The following is a 22,124-nucleotide window of genomic DNA, read 5'->3' as shown; positions in this document are numbered from 1 at the left end:
AATTGCCTAAGCATTCAAATGACACTAAGCATTCTGCAATCCTATCAAGGAAAGAAATCCCTCCTGCTGCACAGTTCCTCTGTTTAATGAAAATCCATTAAAAAAAAAAATAAATCTTAAAGTTGTCATTTGTCTCTAAAGCCTTTTATAGCTGTGCCTCATGTCCAGCCTCCCTGTTCTCACTGGGCAGATGATGGCAATTAGTTTGTTAAAATCCTGAGTGTCTTTATAACCCATGAGAAAAGATGCAGTAAACACCAGTAGAGACTGCTGCAGTGCAAAGAGCACTTACGCTACCCTGAGAACTAGCAGAATGAATACAAGAATCACATTGACTAAGTGCCTGCAGCCCAATTCTTCCTTTCAAGTAGTGATGATTTTAGTCCTGTCCAGTTGCTCTGAAGCACTCAAGAAATCTGATCTACTTCAATTAAATGTCATCAGGATGACTTGAAACCTATGACTCCCACACATTTCTCCGAGCTGATGGAAATAACAACCTAGCCTGTAGTTTCTTCTCTTAAAGATGCCCTCCTTCCCAATTCAGACATCGGGGAGTTCTCATTTTGCTAGAATACAAAGGTGCGTTTTAGAAGTATGCTCTGGGCAGGAAAACTGCTTATAAACCAACCTATGTTCAATCTATGATGCATGCATCCCCCGCTGAAGAATTTGTTATACGACCTCTGCATACCTGCCAAGAGCTGGGTATCCGTTTGGAACCCTGAGCATCTCCCTCCCTCCCCCTTCCCTCTGCCTCACGGCGATCAATGAAGGCATCCGCAGTTGCGTGATCACCTTTTCACACCTGCCCTGAGCAGAGATTTCTGTCTGCAGCCCGAAGCCCCTTCCCCCTCCCTTCCTTCGTGGCAGACCGAGCCACCCCGCAGCGTGCTACAGCCTAGGCAACCCCTCAGTCCGTCGGCGCTTCCCTTCTGCGCCCTGTTTCCCTTTCCGTGAAAAGGGCACCCTGGCCTCTCCCGCGCCCGGTGCCCGCTTTTTGGGGAGGGAAAAGAATAATAAAATTGGATCCACATTTTAAACAAAGTGAGCCCAGCTCCGGAATGTGCCTGAGCAGACACGGCCAAGGCTCCCGCCTGGCTGCTCCTCTCCTCCCTCTCCCGGCTCCCTCCGCCCGGTCCCAGCCGCAGCTCACCCGCCGCGGTGCGGCCCCGCCGCCGCCCGCCCAGGACCCGCCCCCGCGCGCGATCCCGCGTCCGTGCACGCCGCCGCGCCGAGCCCCGCGCTGCCGCCCGCAGCACCGACCCCTGCTCGGGAAATGGCGAAGTAGCCGGGATTGGGGAGGAGGGGGCAGCGCCGGGAGCAATGGCACCTCCTCACAGCTGAGCGGCTCGGAGCGTGACCTCGATTGTTTTGGGACTGCGGGCAGATCCGATGAGCTGAGGAAAACCCAGAGCAGGAGGATTTGGGGTGAGTAAGAGATTGCCCCAAAACTGGCACCGACACGGCTTTTTTTTTTTTCCTTGGGGGTGTCTCTGCAGAAGTGCTATGGATTGGGGAATGCCGGTAGCTGGCATTGCAGCGCAAGTACTTCGCCAACTCCGCGCTGTATACCCTCGCTGCCCTTCACACCACCGCCCCCGGGAGAACTTTGGGGCTGTTTTTCTTCTTGTTTAAACAAGTTTTTTTTAATACTGGCATTCTCAGCGGAACCGGCCACGCACGCGATCCCCCGCTGCTTGCGGGCTCCGGGTGCCGGCACTTGGGATGCTGGGGGACGCGGCCGCCGCTGTACCGATGATGTACCGATGTACCGCAGCCCCCGGGGCCGTTCCCGCGGAGCCGTATCCGCGGCTCTGCGGGGCCATCCCGGCCGGGGCAGGGCGGCTCCGTGCGTGGGGCAAGCACGACCCCTGCAGTCGCGTACCGGAAACCGCCGCGGCTGGCGGGGCCAGCAGAGCCCCCGGCGGTGTTGGGGGGAGCCGGTGCTGCGTGCGCCGCGCCGCGGGGGCGGGCGGGGTGCGGTGCGGTGCGGTGCAGCGCAGCGCGGGCATTAATCTTTTTCCGCTCATTCTGTAGCAGCAGGAGAGGCGCCCCCCTTCTATCCATCCATCCATCCCTCCCTACTGTTCCCCTGGCCTGCTGGCACTGCCCCGCTGAGACGTGCGGAGTTCGGGGGTAACTTGGACCTGGCCGCACTGGAATAGAGACTCTCCGGACCGGATCGGTTGGGGTTTGTGGTCTATGTCGTGTTGGGAAATCTGGTGGATTTTTTTCTCGCTTGTGGAGGAAGAGCTCGGTGCTGGCAGTTGGCTTCGTGGTGGTTTTTGGAGGGCAAAGGAAAGGAAGGGATCTCGCCTGAGCCGTGCAGAGAGAGAGCTCGGACATGTGTTGTCAGCACATCTGGGGAATACTGTCTGCAAGTCCGAAAGGAAATTTGCTGGGATCGTTCAAACTGCGATATTGATCTTTGTTATTTTTTTTCGCTGAGGGATGCACTTGGCATGAGAATCGGAGGATGGAAATTGTTTGGGAGGTGCTTTTTCTTCTGCAAGCGAATTTCATCGTCTGCATTTCAGGTACGCAGCTAGCCCAGAAAAGGTGGGAGGGGAGAGCTGGGGGGGAAATACCATGAGCTTCCCAGGCTTCCCCTTCCTAGGGGCAAGAGGTACAGGTAAACCCAGATCAAAACAAGAGCTAAAAATACGTGAGCGATGTGAGTGGGTCGTGACAGAAATCAACAAACATGAATTCCCCCCCATTCCAATACCTGTGTAGTCATTACGATACATTGGTTACAATAAATAACCAGAGTGTAGCAATTAAGCAGATGCTTATAATTCCTAATGTACCTGATTGTGATAGTTAATTGTAACACTGCAGCAATCCCAGAATTTCGTAGCTTCCTGAAGTTCCTAAACTTGGCTGATCTGTAGATCTTACAAGGTTTACGGTTCACTGGTGGAGCTGTTGTGTTCTGGTGCCACAGTTCAGGGTCTGCAAAGGGAGGAATAACACTGAAGAACATGCCTCTGCTTTTAAAAGGAGCTTAACTGTGGCCGTGCTCTGAAAATGAATTTAAAAAACATAAATAGCCCCATTCAAAGAACTCCTTGGTGGCTGGAATGCCAGCTTTAGACTTCTTATTTTAACTTGCAAAGATTTCCCTCTCCTCCTGTATGTAGAAGTTGGATAATTTCAGTTGTCACCAGAGCTTGTCCAATTAATGAATAGGCACGGCTGGGTGTCTAGCGTAAAGGATTGAAACAATTTATTCTTGCAGAAAACACTCCCTTCTACTGCAAAAGCCCTGGCTACCTTGTTAATTTGTCACGTTGGTCATGCTGGAATAATCATGTTGCAGGAGGCAGCAGTGGGGAGGTGGCCAGTTTTCTAGTTTGGGACACTTCAGGGAGCCCCATGGGGATGCAGACTGCCTGCATCTCCTGCTGCTCTGCTTCTCTGCAGGCTGCTGTGCCCTCGAGCCATTGCATAAGTCTGGAAATGGGAACACAAGCAATGCATGCATGGTACTGCCAGCGGGAGGCAAGGGGTCTCAGAGGGCATCTCAGTGTCCAGTCTGGAGATGCTTAGGGATAGAAAGCTCCATAGCTCCCTTGGGACGATGCAGTGATTGGCCTGGCCCATCTCCCTGCTGCAACCCCCAGCCAGCGGCACCAGCAGCATCTCACCCTGGCAGCGCCTGCCCCCACTGCGCTTTCTGCAGCTTCCTGGCTGAGCTGCCCTCGCAGCCCTTGGGCTGGCAACACATACACTTACATTTGGGGTGACAGCATCTATGTTAATTTGTGATGCCAGCACCTGCCCCCAGACTTTCTTATTCCAGAGCAAATAGCATTGCTATCATCCCGCAGGGTATGCCAGCCCTTCTTTTATCCCTACAGACTGGCACCATCTGGTACCAGGCACCCGGGTGACACTGGCAACACCCCAGGCTGACCTTCCACTTGTGCTCATTGGTACCACCAGAATAATTCACTTTCTCACTCTTTAGAACAGCAAAATCTGCTGCCTCTTGTCATTTAAATCTCACACTTATCTATTTAGCTCAGCGAGGCATGCCACCTGTCCAGTTCCCTTCAAATTAGGCACTTCTTAAAGTACCACAGTGAGAATGGCAAAATGAAGTTCATCACTTTCTTGGCCATTCTGACAGTAATTTCCGGAGACAGAAAGAATCTGTCCCATTCTGTGCAGGTCCTTATGCCACACACTTAGCTGCCAGTGCTTCCTCATCTCCCCCCTCCTTCCCTCATCTGCAGACATGGGAACCCAGGCTTCTGAAACCAGTGGTGGGATCAGTCCTGCAGGGGCTCTCCTCGCTCTCCGTCTCCCTCTAGCACTAAGAACAGACTGATACCCATCTCCGTTTTTTCTCTTTTTTTGTTCTTTTTGGGCGGAATAAAGCGATTAAGTGGGATGCTTTTGCTGCATGGGTGAAGCTGTGGTTTCAGGTGTTTAGTTTTAACCACACAGAGGATGTGTGCAGGCTTTAGCCTTCTTTTTTTTTCCCCTTGGGATTTTTATTAGGAATCACTATTCATCATCTTGGTAAAAAGGATTAAGATCTGTAGATATCTGACTGGCACTAATGCTTTGTATCTTTCCTCTGTCATCCTTTTTACACTGTCTTTTGTAGCATATTATCTAGCTGGGGTGTGTGGATAATGGTGTAAGTAAGAGAAGGTTGTAATGAAGCCTGTTAAGGTTTGCCTCAACACTGGATTCCAGAAACTGCGTATTTCTAGCACTTCAGCACTGGTCATTCATTCAACATGTAACTTAAAACCCCAACAAGTTGAGCACACTGCTGCAAATTACAGGAAGGTGAATTAAGGAGTGTGGTAGCTTTTTTTTTTTTCTTTCTTATTAAGTCAGTTATTTCAGCTATGAAGAGACAAGACTGGTCTGAGCGTGGATCTTTCCTGAACATCAGTAACTGCTTGATTCAGTGCCTGTTTAAACCTGTGATGACCCTCCTACTAATTCCAGGGGTTATTTGGATTAGGGCCTGTTAAGGGTTGCTGTTCAAAGGGATGATGACAGTCACTGAACTGAATAGACTATTCAGTTAGTTTATTATTATTAGCAAAGTTATTTATTAAACATAGGTTGAGTGTTATGTCATGTCTTTTGCTATGTATTTACATGCTGTTTAAATATAAATTATGCTGAATGCAGCACTAATGCTGTGTTTCTTATTTAAAATAAATGATGAAGTTGTACAATTGGCTTTTTGGTGTCTCTCACATGCATTAATTTTTGTGAGACTGTATATGGAGAGTAATTTCACCTATTAAAAAGAGTCATATGTATATTTTCAAAATATTTTATATGTAGCAGATTTTTTATCGGGCAGTTACCTGGGTGTATGATGGATTGCTTGGTTTGGAAGAAATGATACTGAGATTTAGGAATATGAATATATATGTTTTTAAATACTGGTTCTTGTGTTTGGGAAAGAATTTATCCATGAACTTTGTAAAGTATTTTTGTTTTCTTGCCATACTGACTTAAGGCTTTTGCTACTTGAAATTGTTTGTTTAAAAGAAGAATCTAGTTTCTCTGTGCAGATGCAGATGAGAAATAAGAACAGATTGAAGGACCACAAAAACAATTTCTATCCTTTAGAAAGAAATGAAAACCTTCTCTTTCCCTCAAAGTCACGATGTATATATATTCCTTTAAGTTGTAGTCTCTGAGGAAGAATAGTAATGATTTGTGTTATGATGTTTGAGATTTTGTTCCTTTTAATGATTTTACAGCATAGAGGGAACACAGGGTAGTGGACGTGAAGATGTCCTCTAGATAGAATGCTGAAATAAGACTTCTCTGGTTGTTGTTCATTTGAAGATGCAGATAATCATGGCACTGGGATCATAGTGTTTAGACAGAAATTCTAACAGTTGATGGTATGGTATCCCTAATTTCCTTCTTGGGTAATAATACCACCAAAGATTAATTAGCGTGAGTGTTGTCCTCAGGTGGGATGTCGTTGATCCCATAATGGCTGCCACCTTTGCTTGCACAGTCATTTCTATAAACCATGAGCAATTTTTTTGTGATTCTAGATTTTAACAGTCAATTTCAAGAAGAAAAATCAGGATGCTGTTTTCAAACCCTTGCAGGATACTTAATTTAAATAACAAAATGTTGCTGTCATTGGCACTGATTAAGAAGGTTTCTATGAGCATTTTCTGTTAATCTAGCAACACAATGATTTATAAAACCTGAATGTTCAACATCTTAGTGGCTTTCTATGAAATGATATAGTACCTTTTACTGTTTTGGCTTGTGGGGACTAATACGGATGAAATTGATGCAATCCCTACAGCTCTCTCTTTATTTGGAAGTATTTTTATCCTTTGCCATTGTACTCAAGTCATGTAGGGGCAGATCTCTGTTATGATGTGACTTCTTTGGCCTGTTTGGCAGCACACAGGGATCATAAATCATGCATCATGGACAACTAAGATGGTATAAAAAATATTCTGTCTATCAAGGAATTCTACTGTGTATTGAGCATCTGATGTAGCATCTCCTGGCACTGAAGACTACGAGTGTATTTGGAGCACAATTGCATTTCATTTTCTGTCTTGCTGCTTCTACAGTCTCTGAGCTCTTATGTGGCATAACACAGACTTGTCCTATAGGAACTCTAAATTATGCCAGGGTGTGAATTATATGTTGAATGATGGTCTGTAAGGTCTGATAACTCTTCTGCTCTTAGCATTGTACAGCCTGAGATAATTCAAGCTAAAGTAGTGTTGCAGTAGAGAAGAATATCAAGGCTCTGTACAGAAGAATATCAAAGCTCTAATGTCCATTAGTAAATAACAACAAATAGACCAAACTTGAAACCAAGTTAATTATTCTCAAATAGTGTCACATAAATAGCTTTTTCTGGCACTTGTAAGAAAGAAATGTAACATTCTAGGGGAAGGAATTATTCATAGTACAGATATATATATATATATGTAAGTGATCACTGGGCATGTAGGAAGCTATAACATGCAGCCTGGTGCATGTGGTAACTGAGAGCTTTTGGCATCCAATCCATTACAATATTCTTGCCTGCTCTGTCCCATCTTCACAGCTTCATGTGTGTGGGCAAACCTTCATGCCTGCGTGGAGTTTATTGATGTTACCAAAAATCCACGTGGATTCAATCCTCCTCACATTCATACTCAGGATGGAGGCAATAGGCTGGATCCAGACTCAGTGCCTTATCACTTGAATGTTTTTTTCACTTCAGATTTGTTCCTGCCTTTTCAAAAGGTGTGAAGATGTTTCTGCTTTAAAATAAATTCTATGGAAATAGCCTTGCAGTCGCCTATAAAAGTCTGCTTTACTTTTTTTTTTTGTGTGCGTCCTGTATTTTTCATCATTCTATTTTTACTGTTAGTTTTACTGCTACAGCATGACCAGATAGGTGCTAACATACCAAGACAACACACATTTTTAGTTTATATAAAGGTAGTAGAAGGGAACATTTATGAATAGTTTAGCACATGTTATGCTGAGCTATTTTCCATGCAATAAACTGATGGAAAGAAACTGGTAATCACTGCTGTTCTTTTCCAAATCTCAGTGATGAAGATACCCAGTTTTCAGAGGGGCCTCTTTGCCTTGTTGTGTTGCCTCCTTGTTAATACATCTGGAACTAGATTCCAAGCCTCCAAGACAAAATTATTAAAGCCAGGAATAAACCCCCAAATCAAATGAGCATTCTCAGTTTAAGGGTAGTCTTTAAATGTTTCAGATACCACTGATGTTATAGAGAAGCTTTGCCTTCTTGGGAAGGTTTCAGTTTTTAAATCTACAGCTAGATTTTAAATTCAGCAAGGACTGAAATGGCTTTGCATTGGCATTATCAGTATTCCTTGTACAGCAATGAGCAAAGAATTCCTGCTTACCCTAGAAGGCTGTTTTGCTTATTTGTTGCTATTGGTCTAAGTATCTCTCTCTTTCTTGGTTGAAAGGTTGTAATTTAGCTGAGGAGGGAGCTGCCATTTTCATCATTACTGATTGTTTGTAGCTAAACTTAACATGGCAAAGACTGAAGTGGATGATTGGCCCATCTGGGCTGTTAATAGACAACTATATAAAACTGTTTTATCATTATCTCATTACCAGCTCAAGCATCAGACAAAACTAGATGACAGTTATGGACAGCACTGACATACTGTGCTAAGTGTTATTTTGTTTCTGTCTTGTTTATCTTAACTATACATCATGTTGGAAGGAATAAAAAATGGGAATAAACTTCTAAATGACTTGTTCAGAGGCAACACTTCTAAATGACTTGTTCAGAGGCAACACTCTATAGTGTCACTGTATTTCCATTCTAATGCCATCAGAAAGTACAAAAGTGCCGGTCCATACAGTGGAGAATACCAATTAGCAAAATAAAATAAAAAAAATCATTGTGGTAGATAAATTGAAATATTAATAGTAAATAAGTAGGAAATTAATTTTTTAAAGGATAATAATCTGCCACTTAGGAGCCTGACCTGTTTTACAGTTGAATTCAAACTAGTAGAGTATTTTACTATTGGTTTAATCAGTGATGGATAAGAAGATATAATGGGTCTTTTAATGGAATTTCTTGAAGATGAAATAGAAAGTTATTGTTGTCATAAAAATAGAGGACTGAAACATTCTAGACCTATATTCTGTGTGGTATTGTAGCCTTCTGGTGATGTAGACAAGTACTGGATGCCTCATAGGCACATGGGTGGCCATAAGTCTAAACTTATTTGTCACTATGGGAAACATTTTCATGCAGTGCTTAGCTGTTGATAGTTAAGGTAAGAAAGCATAAGGCAACCTATATTTACACCCACCTTAAAAGACCTTGGAACTCCAAAACTGTTATGTTAGCGTCAATGAGGTCTGGGCCTTACAAATTGCAAAAAATTAAAGCTTGACAATGAGAAAAGCCTTAGATAGCAAGTCTTGGTGCTCCTGGGGAGTGCCAGGTACAGCCTAGCTAGGATTACAGCCCCAAAATATTTAATTTTCTTTTACCCATCTTGAAAAATGAAAGGCGATCAGTTCACACATCTATATTATACTGAAAGCAACTGTCAGAACTAAGGAGAATAAATGCTTTCATTGTTTGATGTATTTTTCCATATGAAAACATTTCTGGTTTAAATTAATAGGTATGTAACATGTATACTTCTGTAGTAAAATCAGTATTCAACTTTAACGCCCCACAGTTTTATGTTTTGTAACACTATTGCCAGAAAAATATCACAGCAGCTGTAATTCACAAATAACTAATTAGAATGCACTTTTCTGTTCATTTCAACCTTCTTTCTTCTTCCTTGTATCATTAGTGCTTAATTTGATCAAGCTCAGAACACTGTATATTTGTCATCTGGCTTTTAAGTATGGAACAGAGTTCTGCACTGACTGGTCTAAAGTGGTTTCTAAGCACATGGAGGGAGGAGGAAGCTAAGCAACGTTATCCTTTTTTTCCCCTCTAAATGTGCAAGATCTCTAGCTTTGGAAGTAGTGTTTGAATAGATGGATTTAAAGGGAAACATAGGGTTTGAAAAATAATCTTGTCAATTTTGTGGGTTGTTTCCAATTTAAGTTCTTTCCTACTGTTAACTACTATAGTACCCTGTTCTGCTTCAAGAATCATCATCAGAATGGAGCTTTTCTCTTCTGTCATGGATAGAAAGACTAGCACAGCAGGACTGCTACAGCATTCGCCTTATTAATGCTAAAAGATAATGAGTAATAGGAAAGGTCTGTTCCTATGTGTGACGATGGAAAACTGCACTGTTTGAAGTGATGTTGGAATAACTGTGTCCTCCAGCAAAGCCTGCCTGATAGCTATACTCCTGGTGGGATGGTGGTTGTGTCACTGAAGGAGCAGGTCAGGAAGGATTGCTGCTGCCACAGCTCAGTTTTGTTTGGCAAGGTGACATACTTAGGCTGCTAAAAAGAGCATTCATTTGTGTTTGCCATTGTGGCAAAGAAAAGAAACTTATTTTGGGGAAAAAGTGCTGAAGATTTGTACTTGCTGGCAGAAAAAGATAACAATACTTTAGTAGTGTCCCCTAAAAGCGAACCTTTGTGGAGAATGAGCCATTTCCTCATATATAGGTGGAACACCATACCATTAATTTCACATGTGGGAAGCTGCAGTTATGGAAGGGAAGAGCTGCTGCTGCTGGAAAGAAATGGTGTTTGATTTACCTTATGCTGGTCCTAATCCTGCTTGGGGGAGTGTGAACAGCTACTGGCAGGAGATTTCTCTGAATGGAATTATGTGGTCTGGATTCTTCTAGGAATGAAGGGTATGAATGAGAAGAGCTTTGTGCTGTGTTTCAGTCAAAATGGAAAAAAGGATGGATTTCAGAGGCAGAACTTGGAGCAGTTTGCAGGGAACATACAGTGTTGGCCACACTCTAACAAATGGAGAAACTGAGGTAAAAAGTCAAGTGAAAGGTCACCCAGCAGCAATTTAAGTAATTACAGTCTAATTTTATTCTCATTTCTGCCTTGCAACTAGGATTACCCTTATACCTTCTTTCTGGTCAGGGTATGACATGGACTCACCTCACTGAAATGAAGGAACACGAGGCCATCGTGGTGCTAGGGTCAGTGAAGGCTTCCCACCATGGCAGGAAGGCTCTGGAATGAGCCTACAAGCTCTGCACCTTCATCCTCTACCCCAGGGTCTGGCTGCTCCATCTGTGTCAGCCCTGGTCCTGCACAGCTGAGCAGCTGTGCAGAGAACTGCGAAGCCATCTCTGTTGCCTCAGTGGCTCTAATCAGCCTTTAACTTCAGCCCCTCGCCCTCCCTCACCCTTGTGCCCTGCTGCTCCGTACCTCACTGACTGGACTAACCACGGACCTGGCTTCCTCACTTGAGGACATGTTTCCTCACCACAGCCATGCCTGGCGATGGCAGGAAAGTGGCTGACCTGCCCCGGCCGCGGGGCTCTGTCCCACAGGAAGGTGACGGCCCTTGTGGCACTGCCTGCCTCCACAAACTCCTCACATCATCTGACAATGGTGTCTGTGAGCTACCTGCTAACGCTGCCTTTGCATTTGTGACTGGAGAGGGCATGCCTGCAGCTGGGGACACTCGACAGCTTCAGTGGATGATGGAACCTGGCAGTCTGGCCCCAGGAAACATAAACCAACTGTTTTTAGACCTCTAGAACGTGAAGCCCAGCTGAGCAGTGAGCTCGTGGCCATTTCTGCTCCCTTGCCTCTTGTCTTCAGGCAGTTTGCCTCAGATAGATTTATCCTATGCTTAAACTTGTTTGGCTTCCCTTGCAGTGAAGGGTCACAGGGTGGGGTCTGGTGTTACCCTCTCAGAGGCTGGATCCCTCCTTCTCCCTCTGCCTGTGTATGACAAGGTATTTTTTCTCTTCATAGTAATGAGTGAAGTTATCATGAGGTATAGTTATGGTATATTAAAGAGTTCTATCAATTAGTGTTTAACTTACATTGGTTTTCAGAAGTTAATGTGAAATTAAGTTTAAATTCAGACCCACACAAGGTTCCTCCATGAATGTGTGGAGGTTTTTGGTTAGTTTGGGGGTTTTTAAAAGTTTTTAATAATTATTTTATTTTTAAATGCTTAAGTTATTGACATTCATTCATTTGGCCTCTTTATGGATTTATTATGACTATGACGAACAAATAAGTTCCTCAAAGTGCAGTACTTAAGCCTGCCTCATGTTCCATAGAGGATGGTTTTCACAGGATGGTTTGGGTTGGATTGTTATTTGTTAATTCTCACTTCATGGATGCCCTGAATGAAAGAGACACCATTTGTCACAGCAGGAAGCAGATTTCCCCTGGACTGAGGTAAACAAAACAAAAGACAGAGAAAATGAAGCAGCAAGAGATGAGTGGTAATACGCAGTGCTTTACAGATGTGAACTTCTGTTCCACTTCTGCACTATATATAAAATGGCTGAACAAAGTTCTACATTTACAATATATTTATATATTTGGGCAGTGTCTACCAAAAGGCATAGAGCCTGCAAACTCTCCTCTCTGCCATTGTCCCTCTTTGGCTCTATTTGATGCTTCACAAACAGCAGCAAGTAACTCTCATAACTCACGCTTGTAACTCACCTATTTTTAGTTCCTTACTCTGTGTAACTGGGACCTTCTGTGTCTACTGTCTTTTTAACTACTTATTTTCTTTGCAGTAACAAAAGAGCATATCTGACAAGGTAGTCAGCATCTTCCTTTTAATGCTCTTGAAAAAGAACATATGACTTAGATTCAGACCACAACAAACAACAGATGAATTTAAATCCTTTTTGAAAGGTCTCCTTTTCAATGGCTTCTTTACTGATACCCTGCTAACTGTTGTGGGGGACTGAATGATGAAGTGTGTCTGAATCACATAGTACCATCACGTTACTGGGCACCTGTAAATTGATTCTAGTCACAGAATACTCCAGAACTTAAAGTCTTTGAAATGTAACATACTTATATATAAAAACAGAATATATGACATAATGCTACTGCATTATTTTTAAAACTCTTAAGTGGTTTGGATATAACATTCACTGGTATTATATAAACTGCACAGAAATAATCTCCTGGCATTTGCTTGGAATGACAGTCATCAATTCCCACATGTTTATTTAAGATCTTATGTAGAAACACAAAAGTATTTGTTTTGCACAAGTTTATTTTGGATATTTTGCCAGGAAAAAAAACCCCAAACTTTGCTAATATAGGCTGAAATAAAGTGTAAATTAAAATCTTCAAATAGGCTCTTAGTTCAGAGAGGCAGTGTGCAGTGGAATTACCCTGCCAAAAATGTTGGAGTTTAGTGAAGTATTAAGCAGAGATCTCTTGGTGAACAGTCCCATTAGAACCACACTGTGACCTCTGCTGCTGGGATTCAGGTATGTGAGAGAACTGTGCTTAGGAGCTTTACTAGTCATGTGGTCAGAATGATTTTCAATCACTTTGGTTATTGCTGGATTAAAATTGAGGCTGTAGAGATTAATGGTCTGTTGTTACTAATCCACTAAACCCCTGTTCCTAGATCTTTTAAATTGACTGAACCTATAGATTGGTAAGTTACTGAGAGATATGGATTTGTAATGGTTTTAACTATCTTGATGTTTGGTGTTAACAGTATCCCATTACGTGCTGCTCTTTGAGTTCTTCGCTGTTCTTGAATGGAAGTCATACTTCATACTATTCTATAGCACAGTAAAAATATGTATCATTTTAAATGAATGTGGATAAAGAAGCTTTACTATGTGTAAATAGAGCTGGCATTAGTAGAAACCCAAATATGAACAAGAGAAATTAAATATTGTTTTTACATTGTTGCTAGAAGTGGTGGCCACTGTCCCTAACTGTCAAAACAGGCACTAACTCCCTTCAGTCCGTATGCCATTAACAGTGTTGGTTGTCCCCTCAAATCGGATTTAATTACATTTGAAGATGTGGTCCAAAGCAAAATGGCTGTTCAAGCTTTTGGGAAATTGTGTTTTCTAAACTGGTGCAGTATTTGGTGTATCAGGGCTTGAGCTATTCCCAGGGATCTAGCACAGTTAGACATAATTTCTGTACTTAATTTCTGTGCAGGTGTAAGAAGTTTTCCCCAGGTAAAAAAAAAATAAAAAGTAAATCAATCTATGAAGAAAAATAAAGAGGAATGAAATGAAGAAACAGTTCATCCATCTACTGAGACATGAGGAGACTTTGAACACAACAGTGTAGTGGTTTTGGTTTCAGCTGGGATCTGTAAACAAGATACACAAAGACAGTTTTAAAAGGCCTCCATTGGTACAGTATGGAAGAGATGGAAGTTAAGAGACAGGGAACAGCAAGTGAAAGAAATCAGAATGTGATTATATCTCGGAGAGTTCTGGGGGCATTTAACCTGAGTGGATAACTTTACATTGGTGAGGAGAGGGATGGGGGCCCTCATGTAAGTTTTGGGCTCTATTTACCACATCTGTGCTTAAGGTTGCAAATTGGGATAATTCTGGCTTTCAGGTGTTTGTAATTTAGTGAACTAATCCATTCTAAAATTAAAGAGAGAAATTAAAAATAAAAGTGATTTTGAGTTCTAGAAGAATGTAGAATTGTCTTTTAAAAATTATTTCCTTTGATGAAAGGAGTCGAGTTCCTGGTGCCTATGCAATTGGTGTGGACATAGGCAATGCCTTACATCTTCTTTAAGAAGAAGTGAGTTTGATTAAATAAATAATGACAACAGCCTAGCTCTGAACAACTAGGTTTTGGTGTTTAAACTGCAGTGTGACTACCTCTTTAATAGAAAGCACGCTTGAATTATCATCTGATTATGTCTTGCTCTGAATTGGTTTTGTGTCTTGCTCTGAATTGGTTTTGATTTCTGTCATTATATGCTGTAAACAAGCAGAAATTCATTACTTTTGTATTCATTGCAGTTGTGGAAGAATCAAAGGAAAGTACACTTACATATTTTAACTGCGCTTGCATTAATCTGCTAGGGAAAGGGCAGTAAGCTGTATTTGTAATTGTATAAATTAATAACCCCTTAGAAGCATTGAAAAATAATGCATTACTGATTTAAAGGGTCACTATGTAATAAAATTTTATGATTATTATATTACTACAAATGTATTCTATATGTTTATACTAACATACAGCAAGGTAACGTGGCTTTATAATTGACTTAAACCCTGTCAGGGAATTCCAGTGATTCAAATAAACCCTTTATTTCATGCAACCATCTCTGTTTCTGCATCCTGGGGAGCTGGCTTACTCTTTTGCCTTCTGTTATCTCAGTAATAGTACGTCTTGATTAAGGACTGCAAGGAGCTTTTACATCTGTTCTTGTCACAAAGCTATGTAGGCTAAAGTAGGCCAAAGATAACTCATGATGCAAACTATGGACCTCCAGTTATTTCTTTCCCTCCAGATTTAGTATTGTGTTTAAATAAAACTGGGACTATGGAAGTAAACCCAAAGCATTTAAGTGGATTTTTTTGTGATTTCTCGGAGCTTTCTTGAGGAAGAAGAAAATATTAATGTAAGACTGAAATGTATATGACTGGATGAAAAAGATGAAGTTATTGGCCTGCCAGCTATCAGGAAATACAGTCCTTATCCTATAGTAAATCAGAGTTTACTGTCTAAGTGAAAATAACAGTAACACTTACTGAGGTGAATAGATCAATGAGAATAGTGACTGTGAAACTGGAAGGAAAAAGTTGCTTCTTTCTTATTTATGATACAAATACCTGATACCAGCTAAACAGGAGTCCTGTCCTCAGGTCATGTTCTACAGAAGACTAATTTGTGAGAACTAGACACTAATTAAACTTGAAACATAAGGGAGTCAGTGTTTGCAGCTTCACAGACAGGCTTTGAAGCTTCAGCTGCATGTTGCAGATGATTTAAATCTGGGTCTAAATTAAAGGTCCACGGTAGGATGGAAAACAGTACCTTGATCTTTAGCTAGCACTTAGGCCAGCTGCTGAGCAGTTATTCCTATCTAATCAGGTTCACACTGCAAACAAATGAAGCATGTATTGAGAAGAGAGACCTCAGATAGTTTCTCTGTATGCCTGTAATGTATTTGTGACTGCCTGCTGAATGGCTTCATGGAGTTACATTAGATTGCCCTAGCCAGTGGATGAAAATGTACTATGCTGTCAGGCTTAGCTTTCTCTGTTCAGAGACTTCAGTGACCAGGGGCTTGACTGCCCACTGTCTAGCATCTGAAGCGGTTAGTTACAAACCCACTGAGTAAGTAAGAAATACTACTGTAATTGAATGATAGCAGTTTTTACCTGCTTGGCCTCAGTGTAAAGTAATAAGCAGCCAGATACTGTATTTACATAAATCAGCATAACTCAAAAGATCTATTCTAGTTTGTTAGAGACAGGAGCTAGCCCACAGCATGAGTGTGCAGGATCAGGTCCTGGCATGTGCCATTTTTCTGAGTTTGGCTTTTGATCAGAGCTCGCTAGCTCTGTTAACTTCAATGTTTATTGCATGGTTGTAATCCAGGTTCAAGACTGACATAAATATTTTAACAGTTACAAAATAAACATGTAGTTTGCTCATTTGGGGGAGATTTGGTTTTACAGCAGTCGTACACAGAGAACCCTATTATCCATGGTCCATTTTTTTACAGCTTCTGCGATCTCACACTCTTGGTATTGCTTTTTTCTTCTCAGTTGCTCTTAAAGGCAATATTAACAGATGGCATGCATTGCTCATTAAATCTGGGTCTACACCTCTCCAAGGACTGCAAAAATGTTGGGAAACAGACCATGTTACTGAAGTAAGCCCTTAGAAGCTTGGAACTTACTGTGCTATTCATGAGCAGTTTTCAGTCTCTGTGTGTTTTGAGTGCTGTAGCAGTAGAGTCACAAATACATTGGTGTAATGCTTCTAATTTAGCAAAGTCCAGTATATGCTGTTTTCTCACAGATTGGCTAAAATGTCTGTGTTTGTTTCATACTTGACATATTTGTGCTTTGGTGGTGTCATAGTTGACATCTTTTCCCTTTTGTACAAACATCTTAATGCTGAACACTAAACCTATATATCTGTAACACTTCATTTCTCACCTCCATTTACATGTGTCACCTGAGGTATGTTTGTTTTTCCTTGAGGTCACTTTCTCTATAATGTCTTTTTGTCCTGTCTGCAGTGATGACACTCTTTAGATAGCATAGATACATAGATTTTATGTTCAGGCTTTCTCAACTTGAATGTATCTTTGTCTGAAGAGGCAGCAGTTTGATTTGCAGACTGGAAGGGCATTATGCCAGAGTGGAATTCACCTTCTGCATGAGAGATGCAGAAATCCAACTAGCAGATAAGAATTCTCATTTTGGCTTCTTTATTACTCTGATTTGGAATTGGTGGGATCTGACTAGCAATCCCAAAGACATCGATATAGCCAGAAATAGGGTTCTCCGATCTTGTTTCTCTTAAGCTTTTCTTTTCTTTATGAAAGTGTTGGATCAGAAAGGTTAAGTCGTTGCTGATTCAATGGTTCATCTGAGGTTAGGATTTAGTTCACATTTCTGACACGTGTTAGGGCTAAGAAAGCTAAAATCGGATGTTACGTTAAGTAGAAGTGAGATTTTTACAGAAACAGTACAACCCATCTGTGTTTGAGCTGGTCTAAATGGGCACAGTGAGGAGTGGACATTCCATAATCTCTCCTAGTATTTTGTATTTGTATTTATGATTTTCTATTGACTAGAGATATTTCACATAATGTTCTAAAAGCAAAGTCTAAATAAAAAGTGTTTTTAAATAAATCAGTTTCAAGAGAGGGCACCAAAAGTTGTACAGGTGCTCCTAAGATGAAATTAACCTGGTTTGTATTCATGTAGATTGTTTATTTAAACAGGCTAAAGTGAGCCTACGAAGCACAGTTTAAATTTATCCAATACAATTTCAGAGCATAGGCAGGAAGCTTGCTTACCCCACATGCATGTTTTGTCCATGTGATTTACAAGAGGGTAATGTTATACTCATGGAGATTTGTAAACTGAAGGGGTCATCTAAAGTAGCTTCAAGGAGACAGGAGATTTTTTTTTAAGTAGCGTAAGAAAATGAAAAGAGTGGGGCAGTCAGGAGTGGGACAAATTGATCTGTCATCTCCTATTGATGGAAGTGGTGTCCCTAAGCATTACAGGATGTCATTATGTTAACTATCACCATGCCAGTGGTACTGTATTTGTCAGTAGCACAGTAGGACTGATTCTGATCCGTAAAGGTGCAAGACAGTAAATTTATCGGTGCTCCATAATTTAGTTAGTTCTGCCACTAACTTTACCAAAACTGGACTGCAAGGACAGCAAGTGACTTGCACCTAAGGTGTTTCAAAGCTTAGGCAGTCTGAGCTCATTTGCTGTATTTCCTGAAAAATTTTCTTCTCCTCCTCATCCTCTCTCATTGCTTGCATCCATTCCTTAGTTCCGAGTTAGGAAAGATGAAGGACAGTGGTAGACCAGTGAGGGGAATAAAGAGTTGTGAGGGGTGAAATAAAAGAAAGAATAGATAACAGAATGAGGATATAGACTAACAGGGAGGACGCTGGCAATGGAAGATAGCACTGAGATTGCATCTTTCAGAGGGCATTTTGACAGAGACAAATGAGGAAAAACACTGAGGACAGTTCACTTTCCTAAATGCTTTTGGTCTGGTCCTAAATAGATAGGAATCAGGTTGGTGGCTTCCATAGGAACTAGACAATCTTTTTGTCTGAAGAACCACAGAGATATAGAGAGAGCTTGACTGTTCCATCATCAAATCTTGATTATTGATTTAAAACCTTTAACTAGGGGCACAGAAGCTGATAGAATTCTTGAAGACAAAATTGTTAGTAACTTAAAACACTGAAGTTCTTCATTATGTAGCTGTTGACCTTTGAGGAGTCTGACTGCTTACTGAGATTATTTCATTAGTATTTGCACATTGACTTCTTGCCAAAAAGTCAGTCTGCTTTTCCTTTGCATGATTTTGTTATTTTGAAGGTCTTCAGCTGTGGAATAAACCCCACTATGTAACAAAGAGCTGGCAAAGCTGGAAGCTTTACAATAAAAGCCTTTTCAGGTTAAGCTCTTGTGATACTGAAATATTACAAGTGTTTTATGTGTCCTCCTTTCGCCTGTGTCTTACCTAACATAGTTGTTCTTAAAGAAGGGCAACAGTTAGTTTTAGTTCCCAGTGCCCACACGAGAATGTTCTACTTGTTATTTACAGGATGGAATTTATACATCTTTTGAGCTTGGAACTTGGACTTGACTTTCATTCCTTCATCAGCCTCAATGTTTTAAAAGATGTTTATGATGAGCTTAATGATCCTTGTCATAAAGTTGATCAGTTATGATGCAAGAGACAGTATGGATCTCAGATCATATTTAGGTGCTTGGCATTTCTGCGTTGTTGAAGATGCTTATACAAGCTGTCTAAAATAACATGTAAATATCACAGTGAAAAAAGCATAAGGAAAGGCTGTATGAGAAAGGCTGACTCAAAAGCAGATTAACTGTCAGTGGCCACAGGAAAACGTCAATTTCCTTCTGTTGCAGGATAAAAAGGGAGGAAGAGGGATGTACTCCATCTCTTCTTTTTACTCTTCTTCCCCTAATTTCCTCCCCAAAAGGAGAGGAAGGTCAAAATGTGACCTGAAAAAGCTGGATGGAGCTAGCAACTTTCTGTAGGCAGTTAAAGCTGTCTGAACTATGAATGTCCTATTTACTGAGCCTACAGGGCTGAGATCAGACTTTTAATGACAGATTTGATGAGCCTGTCAAACACTTAGAGCCTGGAGGAGGAAGGTATGGTTTATACCTTGTGATTAGAGTTTGAGTTCTGTGCTGTGGTATATTGGCAAAGGCTGCATTTCACAAGGGGTAGACTTGCAATAGAATAAAGTAACAGGCTAAAGTAATTCTCATGTTCCAGGCCAGCAGAGTAAGCAACAGCTGCATTCTGCAAATGATGCAGATTTGGGATCAGTTTCAAGGAGAGCCCAATTAAAACAATATGAGGGCAGCCTGGCCTGTCTCCCTGGGATAGGGCATGCATGACTGTAGGTATTCATCTAGTACCTGACAAGATGGAGCTCTCCTAATTGAAGTTTTGGATGCTCCTCCAGCCTAAATGGTACTGTGCACAGCAAGTCAGCACAGCTCCACTGATCTCACTAAATACACATCAGACTTGCGCTAGCTGTAGGCTGCCTCTTCCTAGAGATGAGCACTGTGAGCCTTGTTTTGCTCTGCAGGTAGTAAGGGAACTTGAAGCAAGGATGAGAAGGTATTATTATGCTCAGTTATTCCCAGGTTAATAAAGTGGAACCTTTGGCTCAGGAGATTCTTAAACCTCCAGCTGTAATGGCTGGAAGGTTTTAGATTAAGGATCTCTCTTTGCTGCCTATTTTTGTGTCCTTTTTTCCAGCACTTTTACTGGTGACTATTTCTGCAGAAACGACAGTTCCCAAACTTGTTTGCCCCTGAGTGCACGGTATGGGATAATGTGGGATAGAGCATCTCTGAGAATCCTCTGCCAGAGAAGGGAGGAGAGTGTGAAATACCTGGAACAAGAAGTGTCCATGTTAGTAACTCAGAGTTTAACCACTGCTTCACAGTCTTCCCCCATTGGGATTACTTTCTTTGAGACCTTTGCTAAAATGCAGGCACTCAGCTCAGTGGCTGTGGCCCCTGGCTCTGTCCTTGCTGAGTGCAGTGCCAGCCCCTTTCCTCAAGTTTCTTTTTACTACTGCAACTTCTGGTCCAGACTCTCACTTCCTCAGGCATATCCTCTGTCCTACTCCCAGAAGCTCTTCAGTAGCCCACTCCTAAAGGAAGCACTCATGTCTCTCCTACTGGGTTTTTCCCAGGTTGTCTGATCTCATCTGCTGTTGCTCTTTCATATAAATCACGTTCACATTCATTCTGGTTGCAAATATTATGCGCATTTGTACACAGATGTATATGACATCACACACATATATTTGCATATATAAGCATGATAAAAATGGAGTCAGCATCTGAGGGAAACAGATTTCCTTCATAGCCTGAAATAAGTTACAAAGCCTGCATCTTTATCAAGTGAAGTGCTTTGGGCTGGATTTTGCTATCTGCTCTAACTGGGACTCACTGGCTGAGTGAAGACAGCGGTGGTAGGTGCTGGGGTGGGAGGACAGGCAGGCAGTTGGTGCGGAGGAGATCGCGCCTGAAGGAGGTGCTCAGGAGGGGTGGAGGCAGAGAGAGAAAACCAGGAGAAAATTAGGTCTGAGAGGCAGTGAAGAATGAAACAGAAGAGAGACTAAATGTTGTAATCACTTTGGTAGGTACAAGAATTGTGTCATTTAGTAGGGTTATTTTTAGTTTTAAAAAATAAGAGTGGGGAGAGGCAAGTGTTCGTACACATTCACAATCTAAAGTTATCTTAACACTTCAGAAATACCAGAAGAATGATTGCTTCTATGAGGGTTGTGTGGGAAAAGACACTAATTTAGCACACTCATTTTATTGCAGAGGTTGTGGGACACAGGGAATAAAGGAGGGATTGCAGGAAGAGAAAAAGATAGTCACAGAAGAATTAAAGACTTCTCTAGAGAGTACAATTTCATCACTGTCTCTGCTAGAATTTGTGTTGCTTGGCAACAGACTTTAATCAAACTTTTCAAGGGTGGTCACTAATTGTATGTTCCTTGTTTCCCCCCAAGGCCTGATTTGCAGAAGTGCTGAGCAGCTACAGCTAAAACAGGTCAATAGGAAAAATGTTTTGTGTGTATCAGATGCTCTGCAAGTCTAAGGACTGTTAAAATTGTACACTGGAACTACATACTGGTTAATAAAAGGGAGTGAGCATCTTTGACTGACATTGATTTACACATCTGTAGAAAAGGGAGGGAGACCATCTCTTCAGGGATGCTCAGGAATCCCAAGCATTTTGGGAGTTTGAATCATGTGCTAAAAATCTGCGATACTTTTCCCTTGGAGCGCTAGGAAGGCTGGCTGAAGTGGCCTTTCACAGCACTGCCTGCTTGGCTTCAATTAGTGAGCCTTTGAGGGTTTTCTTCTGCACTGAGGATTTAAGCAGCCATTTCTCTCAGTTCCAGGGATTAGACTGAGGGAAAAAGACCCTCAAGTAGACATCTTAAGGAAAGCGTAAGGCAAAGCCAATGCCCTCCTTTTACTCAGCTTTCTACTTCCAAGTCTGGCCCCACCTGAATTTCTACTAAACTATCTAACCTAAGAACCATTAGGTTCCTATATAACTGTTGGTCTGGTTTCAGATTCTGTTTTGTTGAAGTCATTGTGCAATTTGACCAAACTGCAGTGGAGAAGAAAGAAGATCAGACCCTTGAAAAGACAGCTTTTGCTATCCATGTGAAAGGAAGCAATGCCCAGAGAAATCACAGCTTTATAATGGCAGCAGTCTTCTTGTCTTCTGTAGCTTAGACTGGAGTTTTGAAGTCTTTTCCTTCCTAAAGCCCAGACAGGTATTTTTAATACCTTTTTGAGGGGAAAGAGCAAACATTAAAATTAATCTTATTTTTCTCTTGTTACTATAGGACCAGTGTGACTATGGGCCATAGGTAATGAAGTGGCTGGCTTTATCCAGCTCCTAACATGCTTAATGTGTGTTTTGATGATCAC

The 22,124-nt window shown here is 41.7% G+C and overlaps 1 protein-coding gene across 3 annotated transcripts in view; it reads left to right on the top strand.

Annotated features, from left to right (window-relative positions):
- Positions 1 to 1,225: 1,225 nt before the first annotated feature.
- The window catches only part of CA10 (carbonic anhydrase 10), a 194,598-nt gene continuing 173,699 nt past the window's right edge, over positions 1,226 to 22,124 (top strand). Inside the window, exons 1-2 of one of the 3 annotated variants that reach the window (XM_065693410.1) lie at positions 1,226 to 1,431; positions 2,453 to 2,540. In XM_065693410.1, the coding sequence (XP_065549482.1) occupies positions 2,480 to 2,540 (61 nt within the window). In that variant the 5' untranslated portion in view covers positions 1,226 to 1,431; positions 2,453 to 2,479. Of the gene's footprint in view, positions 1,432 to 2,040; positions 2,541 to 22,124 lie in introns of all 3 variants that reach the window. The other 2 variants (XM_065693409.1, XM_065693408.1) reach the window with 2 other exon arrangements.

The sequence above is a fragment of the Lathamus discolor genome, chromosome 13 (genome assembly GCF_037157495.1).
Source record: "Lathamus discolor isolate bLatDis1 chromosome 13, bLatDis1.hap1, whole genome shotgun sequence".
Taxonomy (NCBI): Eukaryota; Metazoa; Chordata; class Aves; order Psittaciformes; family Psittacidae; genus Lathamus; species Lathamus discolor.
The sequence above is the reverse complement of the archived record's forward strand: the minus strand, read 5'-3'. Positions and strand labels throughout refer to the sequence as shown.